General features: G+C 37.9%; 1 protein-coding gene across 1 annotated transcript; it reads right to left on the reverse strand.

Moving 5' to 3' along the window:
* Window positions 1-285: 285 nt before the first annotated feature.
* Window positions 286-15,241, reverse strand: LOC131403125 (5'-3' exoribonuclease 2-like; the record flags this gene model as incomplete). The annotated part of the gene is made up of 8 exons (XM_058537464.1): window positions 15,173-15,241; window positions 14,982-15,089; window positions 10,829-10,873; window positions 9,252-9,383; window positions 4,579-4,694; window positions 2,149-2,284; window positions 530-637; window positions 286-438 (listed from the first exon to the last, which is right to left on the reverse strand). Coding segments are annotated over exons 1-8 (858 nt in total), but the record flags the coding sequence as incomplete, so codon positions are not given.
* Between the last annotated feature and the right edge of the window lie 1,647 nt (window positions 15,242-16,888).

Below are 16,888 nucleotides of genomic sequence, written 5' to 3' on the forward strand. Positions count from 1 at the left end.
CACACGCAGCGGTGACTGCAGGTAAACCAGCCTTCATGCTCTGGTACCCACCACACATGGCTGGAACCAATAAAAATAATGACTTACAGGTATGCTGAGAACAAAATGACTGTTAGAAGAATTTCTCCCAAACACATATCAATTTTATTTACTGGGTAGGGTACTGATGGCCAAGGAAAGCAGGAAAAAAAAAAGTAGTAAAAAATATACAGAAGAATCCAAATACTTTTACTTTGTTTCTGGACTTCACTATTGTAACTATAAGATGCAAAAGCAATTGTGACTAGTGCTAGCAAAATGTACGACAAAAATCCAGTTATCAACACACTCAAAAACTAAGACACTCACAGGATCACTCATGAGCTTCCGCCATGATGGAGGTAGGAAGTTACCACTTGCAGCTGGAAAAACTCCCATAAGTTGTTCCAGTGGTTTAAACTGCAAGAAAGAAAAAAATTTTCAGATAAGACACAATTTTTATCTAAGCCAAAATTCTACAAATGTTATGGCTCTAAATACTCAAGCTTACCGGTTTAGTACCCTTCTCAAAATCAGAAGGCATGTCTGCAATACCTTCCAAGTCTGAAGCAAATGGTGCATAATGAAATGGATAATACCACTTCCAGGAAGCACAGCCCTAAAATCAGTAAAAACAAACAAACAACAACAACAAAAACAAATCTATGTTAATGATGGACACGGTAAAGACAAAAAAATTAAACTATCAACCTATAATATTCTACTGATAAAACATATGACTTTTGGTATACATTCCATATATTAAGTTTTTTCCATGAGTCCTAAAAGATGTTTGGATTGAATCTAAACTTTTACTTCGTATCAACGGCTCCTTGATTTAAAAAATACTGCAAAGCATCTTTAATAATCAGTAGTTAATACCAAACTTTATATTAACAAACACAATTTGGTGAAGATTTTTATCCTTAAAATGTGTTTGGTGACATTTCTTTCCAACTCGAGAGCTGCTATCATCACATAAAATGAAGAACAACTGCAGCTGACACTCACTGAGTGTACAGGTGGGTAAGGGACATCACTAGAAGAGTGACTGAGCGTAAAAGAGCCCAAAGTTTCATTTTACAATTCCCTATTATATTTTCATGTGACAACTTTCTCTTTACTTTAAAAATATTTAAGTAAACCAAGCAAAAAGAAAAAACAGTAAGTTATACTCAAAGAAAAGAGAAGCCTTCCTGAAATGAGTTTTGACTCTGCGCCTAGTGAATTAAAATCCTGAGGGTCAGAGCCAGCCCAGTGGCACAGCAGTCAAGTTCACACGTTCCACTTCAGCGGCCCAGGGTTCGCCGGTTTGAATCCTGGGCTCGGACCTACTCATCACTCATCAAGCCATGCTGAGGCGGCGTCCCACACAGAAGAACCAGAAGGATTTACAACTAGGATATACAACTAGGTACTGGGAGCTTTGGGGAGAAAAATGTTGAGGGTCGGAGTAAAACACGAAATGAGAATATTTTACAATTGATACTTAGTGTATTAAATTACTTTCTACTTTCCAAAAAACTTCACCTATTCCCAAGTCACATCAAATTTGCTTCACTCCCCAAGCACGAAACCAGGTATTATCAGTGCTACAATCCCCTATATGTCCGCCTAATCTCTCACCAATCTGACATCTCATTTATCAAAAGCTTTAAGTCAGATACAGATTACTCCAATGAGAATGCACTTCATGTAACATCACTACACTATATGGAGGAAATGGGATCCTTCAAATTCCTTTCAAATTCTTACCAGTTATTTTCCAGGCTTTTGTCCTTTGTTTAGTCATTTAGCGACTGTGTATTAGTTACTCTGTTATTTTTTATTCCAATTAAACAAAACAATAAACTTTACTAATTTTAAAGACCAAGTACTCTCAACCACACTATTTAATGCTGAAATTCTTTAGCATAACAAAAATTAGCTTCGTTTATATATTAACACCTAAGGAGCTTCAAAGGCTTTACAAACAAATCTTATTTAAAGTAATGAACTTCTTTACAGGAAGCTTGAAAATATGAGTCTGGGTTCAATTTCACAATATAGCTCAACAACACACTATTATAGAAATAACTATTTTCTTAAAGTGATTAACTAGAGATTTAGAGGAAAATATTCATTTTGTACCTGGTAATAATATCGAAGAACCCAGCAGAGCCCTTCAACGTAAGACTGTACAACTTTAAGACGGAATTTGTCATCAGCTGCATCAACGTCAAATTTGTTCTTGTAGTACCGCTGCTTCCAACCAGCTTCCCAAAGCCTAAAAATCAGGCAAAGCCAGTTCATGTTGAATTCATACACTTTCAGTAACTAGCTACCAATTTATCATCCAAATCAATTTATACTTAATATCCAGGTAAAATGTAAATGAGTTAAACAGGAATATTAACATAGCTTCATTTAATTATTTCTAAAAAGTCCACTTTCACAGGATTTATTATCAACTTAAAGATAGTTAAACGTTAAAAACTCAAACACTGATTCTAGAAAGATCATTACAAAACTACAGTAAAAAAAAAAGAGAATAATCATTTATTAAAGTAGATACACAACACTTGTTTGCTCAGATTTTCATACTGTTTTACATGTTTTTTTGATTGTAGAACAATTCTAAAACTACATTATAAGAGGCAAATACTGAAGATATTTTATATAGTTCAAGTTCCTCAGTTTGTTAAAGTATATCTAAATTACACAAAGAAAGTCAACTAAATTACTTTTTTGAAAAAGAATAATCTAGAAGCCAGGCAGAAATTATGTATATACCTACTCTCCCTATCCTTGGGCCTTCTCCCTCATTCAGCAAAGCGTTGTTGGCATAAGTGAAGGACACGGACACACACACACACACACGTTCTGGTAAAACTTAGAAGGAGGTCATCAATTCACTAAATTTTCATTAATCACTGAAAATACAATGTGAAAAACCACATTTTCACTCAAAGTATTTTTTATTTTTTTAAGTACTCATTTCTCAATCTCTGAAAGATTTAAAGGTGCCAAAGAATACTAAAAAAAAATCAAGAACGATCAAGAACATCAGGATGATTCTCCATTAAGGGCTCTTTTCTACCATGTGCCAGATCTTACTAATTAATTGCAGTCATGTTTCAGAATACACCATATCAATTTTTTTAATTTACTTTTTTTTTTGAGGACGATCAGCCCTGAGCTAACATCCAATGCCAATCCTCCCCCTTTTTGCTGTGGAAGATTGGCCCTAGGCTAACATCCATGCCCATCTTCCTTTACTTTATAGGGGATGCCGCCACAGCATGGGTTGACAAGCGGTTGAATCTGCGAACCCCAGGCCGCCGAAGCGGAGTGCATACACTTAACTGCTGTGCCACCGTGCCGGCCCCTACACCATACCAATTTTAACTTTGCCCCCACGCAAAAGATTTACAGAACATCAATTAGGAGAAATATCTTCTATCCATAATGTTGAATATCACTATTTTACAGAAACTATTAATGAAATAAATGCTAAGAACTCCAAGCATTTCTTGATAGAAGCAATTCTACTTTGATTATCTTCAGCACCAAAATTAAACAATAAAGTACTAAAAAAATCAAGTTAACTATTAAGCTGATATTGATCATGATGGCTACATGGTAAAACAAAAAAATATACTCCAAGAGTTGCAGAAGCAGAGGATAAAAACTCAGATCAGGTAAATGCTCAATCACAAGTCACCACAGATCTCTGAATCTGACATCAAAAGATGTTGGGAAAATACAGAACCAGACATCACACTTCTGAAGTTTCTAATCATAAATACAAACACATCATCCACATCCTATAAAAGAAGCATGAGCTGTGAACCACTACTGTTTAACTTTGAAATAAATCATTTTGCAAAATTCTAAATGAGTTACAATTATTGAGGTTGTTGGCCCTTTGCACTTGAGCCCAGGGTTCAAATTCAGATTTAATCACACAAGAAGCTGTTAATCTTATTATATAATGATCTCAAACTTCTGTATAAATTAAAGACTCCAATTTTCAGACTATAAATTTTAAGTATATAGCTAATGGGAAACTTCTCTGTCATGAAATATAGTTGTGCATATGCAAGTTCGTGGTTTTTAAAAATACATTTCTCTCTTAACCGAAAGCCTTTTGCATATTTCATTTTAAAGAAGAAACTTTTCAATTGAGATGATTAAAACAAACTATATCAAGTAACCAAATGTAACTGAACTTTCTGGGTTAAGCAGCTTGAAAATTTAATCACATAACAGTAACATTCAGATCACATAGAGCTGAACACCTCATGTCTAGCCAATCTAGTGCCTCGTCTCAGAGGGAAAAGTGGCTTGGAGGACGAAAACCAGCATGCATACTAATCTAGATACTTAGGTTTAACAGCTATAGCTTACACATCTCACTGGAATTTACTGACTACCCTAACTCTCCACATTAATTACTGGTGGATAAAAAGATCACAGGCAAGCATCTGAAGGCACTGCTGCTCTAAGCTAAATAGCATTCATTAGACGGCATCTATTTCAGCAATTTGCTAACAAAGTGCTACCAAAAAATAGCTTCACCTGACGTTATCCTCTGGTTCAGGTTCACTGTCACTGTCTTCTGCTTTTCGCTTAATTCCTCCTATCAGAGACGGGCCATCAGAAGTGAAACTCGTATTAGGAGATACTGAAGGACTCTGTAGACAATTATGACATTACAGAGGAAGGATTTAATTATTCATTTCACATAAGAAGTTACATCCAACTACTGTTACCACCATGCTTCACAGTAATACATTTTTTTAAAGCTATTAAATAGATATGGTAAATATATTTAGAAAGTATAAAGACTGATCTTGGCCTACTCCACCTCTCCAAAAAAGAATAATATAGTACCAAGCCTCCTACGCTTAAACTCAAAAGAATTTGAACATTAGGGTAAAAACTGCTTCAGAAGAAATAAGAAAAACTTAATTTCATAGATTTTTTTTTTTTAATTATAGGACTTGAACATTTTTTCTCTTTGGTGGTTCCCTCGTGTTATGAATTTGTGATCACTTTCCACCAATTAACTAACAAAGCTGTAAGGGGAAAAATATATATATATGTATATAAATTAATACATAAAATACTCAATGCTGGTGAGAATAAAGTTAGATGTAAGTGGTTCAACCTAGTACAACCATTCTAGAAAGCAACAGTTTAATGAGACTCCGCCAGATATCTGTTAAACTATTTTATACATGTTGTTTTAAAATTCATTGTACAAATAAAATCTATTAGTCATCTTAGAAAAATGCAGCTTTTATTATTATTTCAAAGACTTGGATACCACTTTAAATTTACCATTATCTTCCCTTTGTACCTAACTCAATGAACATAGTAGCACCCTAAAGTATTTTAATATTTAACTAAAAAATTAGGGGCAGCTTGGTGGCATAGTGGTTAAGTTCACACACTCCGCTTCAGCGGCCCGGGGTTCACAGGTTCAGATCCCGGGCGCACACCTACACATCACTCAGCAAGTCATGCTGTGGTGGCATCCTACATACAAAATAGAGGAGGATGGGCATGGATGTTAGCTTAGGGCCAAACTTCCTCAGCAAAAAGACAAAGATTGACAACAGACGTTAGCTCAGAGCCAATCTTTCTCACACACACACACACACACACACACACACAAATTAATATGTTCTGCAACTTTAATGTTAAATGACCAAAAACCTAAGTGGCAGAAAATGTTTTCATGGTAAAGTTTTTCTTCTGTTATTCACAGTATATTAGATATTTCAAGTAAATTATTTTTAAATCGAGAACTCAGGAGCCTATTTTAATGATACTGTAACTAAAACCTCAGCATGAAGGTAGTTCACACCAAAGGCCAAGAAAAGTTACAACAAAGCAAAACTATATTTCACATAGAGCTCACAACACTTTCCTTTAATAGATGTATAATATCAATTTTATTCATGATACTGTATGGCTAATACTATCAAAAAAAAGAAAAGAAAAGAAAAAAGAAAACAGGGGCCAGCCCTGTGGCCTAGTGGTTAAGTTTGGGGCCCTCTGCTTCAGCGGCCCGGGTTCAGTTCCCAGGCACAGACCTAAAACATTCGTTGGCAGCCACCTATATACAAAATAGAGGAAGACGGGCACAAATGTTAGCTTAGGGCAAATCTTCCTCAAGCAAAAAGAGGAAGATTGGCAACAGATGATAGCTTAGGGCCAATCTTCCTCACCAAAAAAAAACAAAAAAAAAAAAACAAACCACAAAGAATAAAAATAAATCCAGGAAGGCACTGTTGTACTTGGAAAATGAGATGGGTATTTTCAGTCAGACACATCTGAGTCTGAAATACCAAGTCCAATCTTTACCAGCTGTATGGCCTTGGGCAATTTATTTAACCTCTGTCAGCCTCAACTTCAAACAGGGACGATAATGTTCTATCTCTTTACAGGTTATAGCAAGGAGTAAATGAAACAATATATGTAAACCATCAAAGCTGCCTGCCTGGTGCATGGTGGTTAACCATTCAGGAAGTCATCCCTATTAGTTTTTAAACAACACTAATCCATTTGGATTAAATTAGGAGAGTGATATTCCTGTCAATCATCTAAGTACAGAGAAGTTGTAAACAAAGCAATCTTTCCCAAATTCACAAACAAGATATAAATTATCTTTAGACAACAAAAATAATATACCTTCAAGGGAAGAAAAGAAGAAAAGAAGTTGTTTGCTCTTTAATGCTAAAGATCTGCTGCTCTTTTCTGCTCTATCTCTACTAACAAAAGTATTCAGAAATATTCTTTCCTAAACATACCAGAGTCATACCAATTCATTCAAATTTCTTTTTAAAAAGCTGTTTTTGCAATCAAAGTTTATTAAACTGAGAATGGTCGCAAATATAATGAAACTACACTTCAGAATGCACAATTTAAAAACATATTTATGAGGAAACAGAAGCTATCTAATAAAACACTAACCATGTTGACCATCAGTAGATACCAGTCAAGCACTGGAGCCCAGCACACCCAAACAGCTCAGAAAAAATAACACAGCAAAAATCCATAACTGTAAAGCCTTCCTTTAAATAAACTGGTCATTTGGCTTCATGATTTCCTTAAATTCAACACATTCTAGATGAAAACTCCTCTATGCAAAGATTCCAGTAGAAATAACTGTGTCAAGGAGAATTAAGACAGGATCAAATAAGCAACCTAATCACCAATCTCCCCATTCCTATTCCCATGGCAGACATTATTAATCAATATAGTCTAATCCTGTGGAGCCTGAATATTGGAATCTTTCTCAAAGCAATCATAGCTGGCAAAGTTTAAACCTACCTGCCTCCCTGAGATTAAGAAAAAAGCATTTTATCATCAATGTGGTCTTAGCAATACTAGTCACTCTCAGTTCATTCTGTGAGGACGGTAGTCACTATAATCTTAAATGATGGACATCAGCTTTTTCCATTCTACACAAGCATCTCACTGCAAAACCTTTCACTGACTCTCCATAGCCCACTCTGTTAATGGTGTGAGGAATAAGACAAGAAAGCAAAAACAGAACAAAAACACAACAGAAACCCCAGCCGCTTCTCTCAGAAGATGCAAAATCTCTTTCCAAATTCCTAATCTAAGGTCCTAAAACTTCTAAGTGTGAATTTATGGGAATATAAATTCAACCAGTCTCATGATATGGCAAAAATTTCACATATAGGGTTGCCTTGTGATAAAGGATTTGAGCATCAATAGGATAACTATTAGAATAATGAAATTTAAATATCCCAACTTACGTAATACCCTTGGATATATCATAGCAAAAGTTTACATAGGATACTGTACCTTATATAACATCTTTCCTCCCTCTACCACACTCTCTCTTTCTCTCGTGCCTACTAGCCTGAAACAAGCAACAGCTTTGATTACCTTTTGTCTGTGTACATTAGTTCACGGTCTGTTCCCTTACCCCTGCTGCTGCCCTGCCGGGTGCTCTGAGCTCACGGTCTGCTGCCATTACAGGAAGCTACTGAATAGAGCATAGCCTTGCTGGCTGAGACGATTTGATTCTGCAGTCTGGATTACAACGTTCAAATAAGGAGGAATACCATGAGGCAAATCCATTCAGTTCCTGAGTTTATAAATAGGGAGCAACCGAGCCAGCCCTGATGGCCTAGTGGTTAAAGGTCGGCGCGCTCAGGGCTGGCCCCATGGCTTAGCGGTTAAGTGCGTGCGCTCCACTACTAGCGGCCCGGGTTCGGATCCCAGGCGTGCACTGACGCACCGCTTGTCCAGGGTGCTGAGGCTGCGTCCCACATATAGCCACTAGAAGGATGTGCAACTATGACATACAACTATCTACTGGGGCTTTGGGGGAAAAAAAGAAGAGGAGGAGGATTGGCAATAGATGTTAGCTCAGAGCCGGTCTTCCTCAGCAAAAAGAGGAGGATTAGCACGGATGTTAGCTCAGGGCTGATCTCCCTCACAAAAAAGTTTGGCGCGCTCCACTTTGGCAGCCCAGGTGCGGTTCCTGGACGCAGAACCACACCACTTGTCTGACAGTAGCCATGCTGAGGTGGCGGCTCACATAGAACTAGAAGGACTTATAACAAGAATATACAACTAGGTACTAGGGCTTTGAGGAGGGGGAAAAAAAGAGGAAGACTGGCAACAGATGTTAGCTCAGGGCAAATCTTTCCCAGCAACAAAAAAAGAGCTCTAAAAAAAATGTGGATAATGAGAGCTACCTTAAAATATGTATTCAGATATATTCCACGTCTGAGTTGGAGAGTGAGAGTTTAGGCAGTGAGGAGTACCTGTATTTGACAAACTGAGGAATACTATCCTGCAAAATGCCCATAACTGATCCCTGGGAGGAAAGGGGAAATACGGCAGCAAAACCACGCTCTTCTCTTGCTCTAGCTATGAGACATTTGGATGTCCTGTCATGCTTCTAGCACCATCACCACCCAGTACCTTTGGGGAAGCAGGAAGCACTGTGGCCCCACTGCATTAGAGAAACACTGCAGCCACTTAGCTATCCACATTTACATGTATGTTCTTTTCTTTCACATCATTTAGATATTTTCATATTAATAAGGATTTAACAGAGTTCAAAATATCTCAAGGCAAAAGAAATTGAGAAAAACTATAAAACAAAACAACTCCAGGCTAAGTGATAAAATTCACACACAACTGTAAGAGGCATCTGAAAGTCACCACTCTTCAATGCTACATAAAAATAAGTTACTTACAGAATTATTCTGCATCCTCATTTCATAGGCTGCTTGTCTCGGATTACTGGCTACTTGAGAACCTGGTGAATTTCTTGAACCCGAGGCATGAGGGGTTAATATTCCACCAGGAGTGAAAGCTGGTTGATCTCTCTAACACAAATGGAAATGAATGTAGAAATTAAAATTAAATCACAACACAGTTAGATGACAGGAAGAAATGAAGGCAATGGAAAAGAGTCCCTGCTGTAAGCTCTTTAAAGACGAAATGGATTTCCGTTAACATTACAGGGTTGTCTACAGTTTGATTTGATGGTAACTTACCCTGTAAACAATAGTCTGTAATATTTAATAACTCTGCTATAAAAGTACATATAATACACTTTTCTGATACATAGAAGCTATTCAAATCTCATTAGGTTATTCCCTTATGTTCACTTACAATTTCAAAACGCATTCAAGACACAATTTTAGGCAAATAAAGATAACTATTAAGGTAAAAAAATAAGCCAAGAGTTTGATTTATACTTAGGAAATACAACTTCTATTTATCCTTCACCTTGATGGAATTTAACTCTTTGTTTCCAATTAGTTAGAGCTATGATTATAGCTACAGTAGGTGACAGTCATGGCTGACTGATAAAAGATATTTTTTAAATAGACACTGACTGAAAGAAAATAATAATACATAAGGTAGACATCAAACATGCCCTTCCCTATCTAAGTGGTTTTGAACCCACCTGCAACAATAAATAACTCTACTTTTCTCCCTTATAGGTTCCTGAAATTGCTCGATTCTAATAAAACATAATAATAAAAGGTAGTCCCCAAACTCCATTTGTTTAAAATCCAGTAAGGAAGACAAGAAAAACAAAAACTTAAGAAGTTAAGTGACTATAAGTGTTATGCAATTAACTAAGAAAACAAATATCACAAGCGAGAAGCACTAGAGTTAAAAGGAAGGACTGCTCAACCTGGATTACAAGCGGAAGCAATAGGGAGGCCTCGTGGAAAATGTAAGATGGGAGGGAGCCGTGAAGTCAGAAACCCATTGAGAGGGACCAAACAAAGGCAATGCTCTGAGTCAGGAGGGACTTGGGACATTTAGAAGACAACTGGGGAAAGCAGGGTGAGAACTTGACCAGATCATAGTATGCTCTGCACGCCAGACTAAGACAGAACTGGATTCTGCGGGAACTAAGGAGTCACTGGTAATTTCTGAGCAGAGAAACAACCAAGTTTCGAGTGTTGTGTTCTAGGAAGAGTAACCTGACAAGGATATACACAGAGTGCAGTAACTTTCAAGAAGATACAAAGAGCTAACTATTTTTATTACAAAAACAATACCCAATTACCGTAAAAAATTCAAATAGCTAAGTGCTACCCGGCCCCTCTGGCCCATCAAGTGTATCCCCTCAGACTCTAGAGCTTAGAAAGGACTTCTTTAAAACTGACACCAGCATTCTTTCTCCAGGTAAGAGGCAGCTGGGTAGACATTATGTCCCTAACAAACTACTGGATAAGGAATAAAAAGCTATCTTCCTCCCAAATTGTAAATGTATGTTATTGCCAATCTGATGAAATTAATTAAAACTCACCTTCATTCTCTTTCTCTTTTCTTTCTGTCGTCTTCTAAAACTGTCCTAAAAGTATAAAATCCACATATTCTGTCAAATAATTACACAAAAATGTAAGAGTTAAACATTACCAGGAATGATTTGGGAGACAAAGTTTTAAAGGAAGACCCCAGAAACGTAACTAATTAAACTAGGCAATGGACTATATGTTCAAAGTGTTGCTTATCAGAACTTTAGATAGACAGAGAGCATTCTAAATTGAGTTTAGATACAATTTAATTATTCCTCTTAATTTTTTTCAGATAGTTTTTGATATCATTTCAGGAAAGAATGCAAGAGTCATAACAAAGACCCTCTGTTTTATCCTGGAGCAAGTAGCCCACCAATACGGAGAAGATACAAATAAGTAACTCCCCACTTACTTTGGGCCACTCAAAGGCCTCCTTTACCCCAGAAAGCATTCCTCCCACGCCCAAGTTTCTGTGAGCATCAAGGCACTGAAACGACAGCTACGGTGGCCATGGCTGTTGCTGTGGACTGAAACAGGGGCCAGCAGGTCCTGTACTGACTGTCATTCTACCAGCAGCTGCACTTCCATCACTTCCAAGTCAGTACTGCCACCTGCAATATAATACCCTATTGAGATCTGAAATTTGTGCTTTGTGCCAGGAGACGGGCTGAATGCTGGATACATGGTGACTGACGACCTTAAAACCTCCTAAGACAGCAAAACCACCAATTTCTTTAATCAAGCTTTTGCCCCATCTTTAAACTTATCTAGGTCACCAATGACCCACAGACTGTGAGATCCATTGCTCAGTTTTCAGTCCGTATCTGACCGTGACTCTTTCTTCTTGATCCGTGCTCTTCACTTGGCTTCCAGGACACTACACTCACCTGGTTCTCCTCTTTCACTCTTGCTGAATGCCTTCACTCAACTTCCCAACACCTTAATATTGGCGTTCCTCTTCACCCAGTACTTGGACCTCTCACTCTCATGGGAGTGATCATCCAGTCTCACGGCTTTAAACACCATCTACGTGCTGATGACTCCCCAGTCAGGACCTCTCCCCACTCAACATCTCCACTTGGGTGTACAAACTTCACATGCCCCAAATGGCATCCCCACCCCTAGCTTTGTGCCTCCCAGTCTTCTTTATCACAGTAGCTCAGACCATTTTTCAATTGCTCAGACAAAATGCTTCGGAGTCATTCTTAATAGCTTTCCTTCTCTCACCCCTAGCATTTAATTCACCAGCCAAATCCACTAGTTTTACCTTCAAAACATGTTCAGAATCCAATTACCTCTTATCAATCTCCACTGCCACCATGTTGGCTCCCTTGGATTATCGCAAAAGAGTCTAATTGGGCTCACTGTTTCTATCTTTGCCTCCACACAGTTAGTCTCAACAGGGCAGCTAGAGTGATCCTTTTATAATATGTGTCAGATCTTGTCACTTTTATACTCAAAACCCTCCACTGATGCAGAGTGAAAGCTCAAGTTCTTATAATGACCTATAGGGTCCTACCAGATCTGGCCCTCCATCATCTTTCTGACCTCCTCTCCTACCCCTACTACTTTCCCTTTGCTTCCTCTGTGCCTGCCACACTGGCTCCTTGCTGTTCCCTGAACATCCTGGGTAAGCTCCTGCCCTAGAGCCTTTGCACTGGCTATTCCTTCTGTCTGAAATGCTCTTCCGGCAAACACCTGCATGATTACTCCCTCATATCCTTCAAAGTCATCTGTCAGTGAGGCCTTCTCTAGTCATCTTTTCTAGAACTGCAATGTCCTCATGTCCACCTTCCCAGATATTTCCTCATCTGCTTTTTTCTTCACAGCACTTATCACTCTCTAACACATTACACACTTTACTTAGTTTTTGTGTTTATTGTCCATCTCCCGCGGAAGAATATCAGCTCCATGAGGTCAAGAATTTTTGTCTGCTTTTTTCTTTTGTTTTTTGTTGTATCAGTAACACTCAGAATACTATTTGGCACACGGTAAACACTTAATAAATATATGCTGAATAAATGAAGAAGATTTGCAAGACAAAAGGCAAACATCAAAGCTCATAAAATAAAAAGCATCATATTTCTGACCTAACTGCTCAATTTTAATAATAAATATTGATGTATTCCTCTTTTACCATGTATTCTGCTGGTCAGTTAAATACCTATTTCTAAGGGTGGTAGTTACACATAAGCAAAATAGGTACACCTGGTTGGACTTTACTGATCTTTAATTTTTGTGTGCTATGAACTTCTTTGGAAGTCTGTCAAAAGCCGGAGACACACTTCCTGGGAAAATACACACACCTAGATACTATTATATTGAATTTCTGAGGGTTCATAAATTTCCCCGATGTCCAACCATGCTGACAAACATCATAGGATGTCAGGGATACCAAAAACGATTCAAAGCTTTAAAATGCCCTCTCTGCCAGGCCAGCTGGAAACTTTATTACTCAAATCTGAAGCACTCTGGTATCTATCAAATCCCATACATCCCACTCTAATGGCAAATATCACCAATACTTAATAGTACAGAGTAACCTAAAACCACATAAAAGGACTGTTCTAACGTGAGGCTTTTACACCAAGTACTACACCGTCTGTGTAGTTTTTTCTTAAGCATAAATGGCAGCAGGTCAGGTGGAGCCACCATAATTGTTGAAGGCTTAGTTAAAAATGGCTGTCCTGATAGACATTTGATATCCTAGACAAAGTCAGTTATGCTATTTAAATTTTACATGTGAAAAAGTCTTGCCATCACAGAAGATTACCAAGTACCAAAGGCTTTAAAAAGAACACTTACAGTCTACTCACACTGGTATATAAAATGGTACCCAAGGTTCTAAAAAAGAGATCACTAGCTATAGCATACAAAGCTGAAGAAAATATAAAATCTTGTCAGATGCAATGACATGTTTTAATCTGTTAGGAGATAATGAAGCAATGTAGCAATATTATTATGTTGCTATTTGCTCAAAATAGCCATATGACTTTTTATAAAATCAGTTTCTAAAAGGATTTCCTTCACTCTCTTTCTAAAAAGCTACTATCTGCTCATTTTACCCACTGCTTGCCTCCCTTGCCACTCTTGCACAATCACCCTGCAACCTACTCTGCCTCCAGGCTACTGCCCCTCCACCCCACTAACTCTTCAGGACCTCTGAACCCCTGGCCATGGACTAGGGGCCTATCTCACTCTGACGCCTCCGGCAGCACCAGTGGCTTCTCATCTCTTCAGGGATTTCCTCCCACCTCTCTAGAACTGACTCCCCTTTCTCCTTAACATCTATGCTTCTTAAGGTTTCTGTTGGAGGCACTTGAACTCCATACAAAGCTCCAGGGATTTCAACTTCACACTCATGACGTGAAGTATTCTGCTAATGTTCTCAAATCTCCTTCCAAAAGACTTCTGCCCTGAGCTTTACACATATCCATCTAACTGCTTCACGGACTTTTCTCCTCTCAGGTGTCCTGTGACACCTCCAACTCTGTATCTCCAAAATGAACCTCAATTTCTACCTTGTCCTCACCCCAACCTGCTCTACCCCCACTGCTTGCTGTCTCATGAACGGCCCAACCACACTCCCAACTGTCCAAGCCAGACTGGACTTCTCACCTAAGCACTCACTCCATCATATGTCATCAATTTCCAAGTGCTTTATTATTTTATGTCTTTCTTTTATGTTTAATTGCTTACTCAGAGCTGCAACCCTCTGCCTAGACTGATGCTATCTAACCCAGAGGCCCCTACACTCCACTACCAGAGTACAGAGTTTCTAGGTCTTCACCTGACTTCCACAGCATCAACATTTCCTATAAAACATGGCATCCACTAGTTCATTCCCAGCATTCTCCCAGTCTTGGAACCCTCATTTCACATCCCGTTGATCAGACACGTGTTTGGATTTTTATCTTCATCAGGATTATGAAGAGAGAAAAAAATTACAGTGCAATTCACACAGTGTGCAATACACAGTTCCACACAGCAAGCATCACAGCCTTTATAAAATAATCAAAGCACTGGCCACTCATGATTACACTGGCGTTTGATACACTATAATAATATAACAATGCATTCAAAGAGGTTAAAAGTACAATCACAGGATCATCACAGCATATTAGAGACAGGAGCAATTTAGCTACTGCAATAGAAACACTTTACCTCATCATCCTTTCTCTTTTTAAAAATGCTATCCTCAACTTCACCAACTGCTAACATGATCATCTGTACTCTTTGCAGATTGACATAACCACTTTCTGTAAGGTAACCCTGTAAGTGATAAAATACATGTAAAATAATCTTCTTATAAAAGCAAATACTTCTGTTTTGAAATTATTCAAGAATGAACTCACCCCAGTTTTGTGAACCACATTTTTGTATATGTTAACCAAACGGTCAATTGCACCTTCCATGCCACCAGGAAACAAACATTATGTATTAGGACCAGTACGCACTGTAAGCAAGAAGGCTACAACAGTAGTTTAAAAACCCACACAAACACACATACCGAATCTCTAACGACGGCAGGTGAGGAAGGAAGTCATTTCCCACAAAGAAGCACATGAAGACCCAGTCATCAGTGCTCCTCTCGACATCAAATGTGAGCGGTAGGCTGGCCATGGTGAGCTCTCTTTCCAAATACTACAACCAAAAAGGAATGCTGCCATGAAAGCTATGAAATGGCACTCTGCTTTAGAGGGCTGATTCCAATGATTATTGCTACATACCTCACGAAGAACATCAAGACGAAGGAAGATAAACTCTCCTTCTGCACAAGGAAGACTATCTGCAAGTTCATCGTGCTGCAACAAAAGGAGTAAAGATTAAACAAGTCTACTCTAAACCCTGTAATTTGTTTCCAGCCAAACGAACATTATAGCTTTTTTTAAAGCAAGATCCATTTTAATATTACAAGTACTAAATAAAAAAAGAACTCACCAAACCATTTTAAAAATAAAAATTACCCATAATCCCAATCATACCTAGACCAGGGATCGGCAAATGTTTTTTGCAAAGGGCCAGATAGTAAATATATATATTTTAGCCTGTGCGGGACACACAGGGTCTCAGTTGCATATTCTTTCATGTTTTATTTCATTTTTACAACCTTTTAAAAATATAAAAACCAGGGCCGGCCCCCTGCATAGTGCTTAAGTTTGGCATGCTCCGCTTTAGCGGCCAGGGTTCGCAGGTTCGGATCCTAGGCGTAGACCTACACCACTAGTCAGCCGTGTTGTGGCGGCAACCCACATACAACATAGAGGAAGACTGGCACAGATGTTAGCTCACGGCTAATCTTCCTTTAAAAGTAAAAAATAAAGAAAAAAGTAAAAACCATTCTTAGCTCACAGGCCAAATCTAGAGGGCTGGAGTTTGCCAATCTCTGACGGATAGCCAACCAGTATTTTGATGTGTATGCCTCTAGACCCTTCTCTGTGAGCATACAGTATATTTCTTACCTGCTCTTTTCACTCACTGTGTCTTTTAAAGAGGTACCATATTCTTAAAACAGATAGAAACCTCTTCAGAGACTGGATATAATAAAGTGAACCCAAAATATGCAGAAACTAGGAGTAACTTAAAAGTATCAAGAAGTTTAAAGTATCAACAAGTTTAATATATTTGATTTGTAGTTCCTTTTAAGAATAACCATTTGAAACATTACTTGTACAAACAAATCATGTGCCATGGACATTATTACCTATGAGACTTAAGCCTCATATACTTACAAGCTGTGTTAGAAAAAGTGGAGAGTAGAAAGAATGAGCACATGCATGCTTTTGAATGTGTCTTTAAAGAATTTTCAAAGACACATTTCTATGAGAGGGAACAGAGAAAGTAGGTAAAAAATCTAATCAAAAATAGTCTTCTTTTTATTTTAAAAATGAAGCAACCTGAATATATTTAATGCTGTTCAATTATACACTTAAAAATAGTTAAAATGGTATATTTTCTATTATATATTACAACATAAATGTACCTTGAAAATATAATGCTAAGTGAAAGAAGCCAGCCAAAAAAAAACCTATACTATATGATTCTATTCATAGGAAAGTCAGAATAGGGAA

Source organism: Diceros bicornis, unplaced genomic scaffold, assembly GCF_020826845.1.
Source record: "Diceros bicornis minor isolate mBicDic1 unplaced genomic scaffold, mDicBic1.mat.cur scaffold_55_ctg1, whole genome shotgun sequence".
NCBI lineage: Eukaryota > Metazoa > Chordata > Mammalia > Perissodactyla > Rhinocerotidae > Diceros > Diceros bicornis.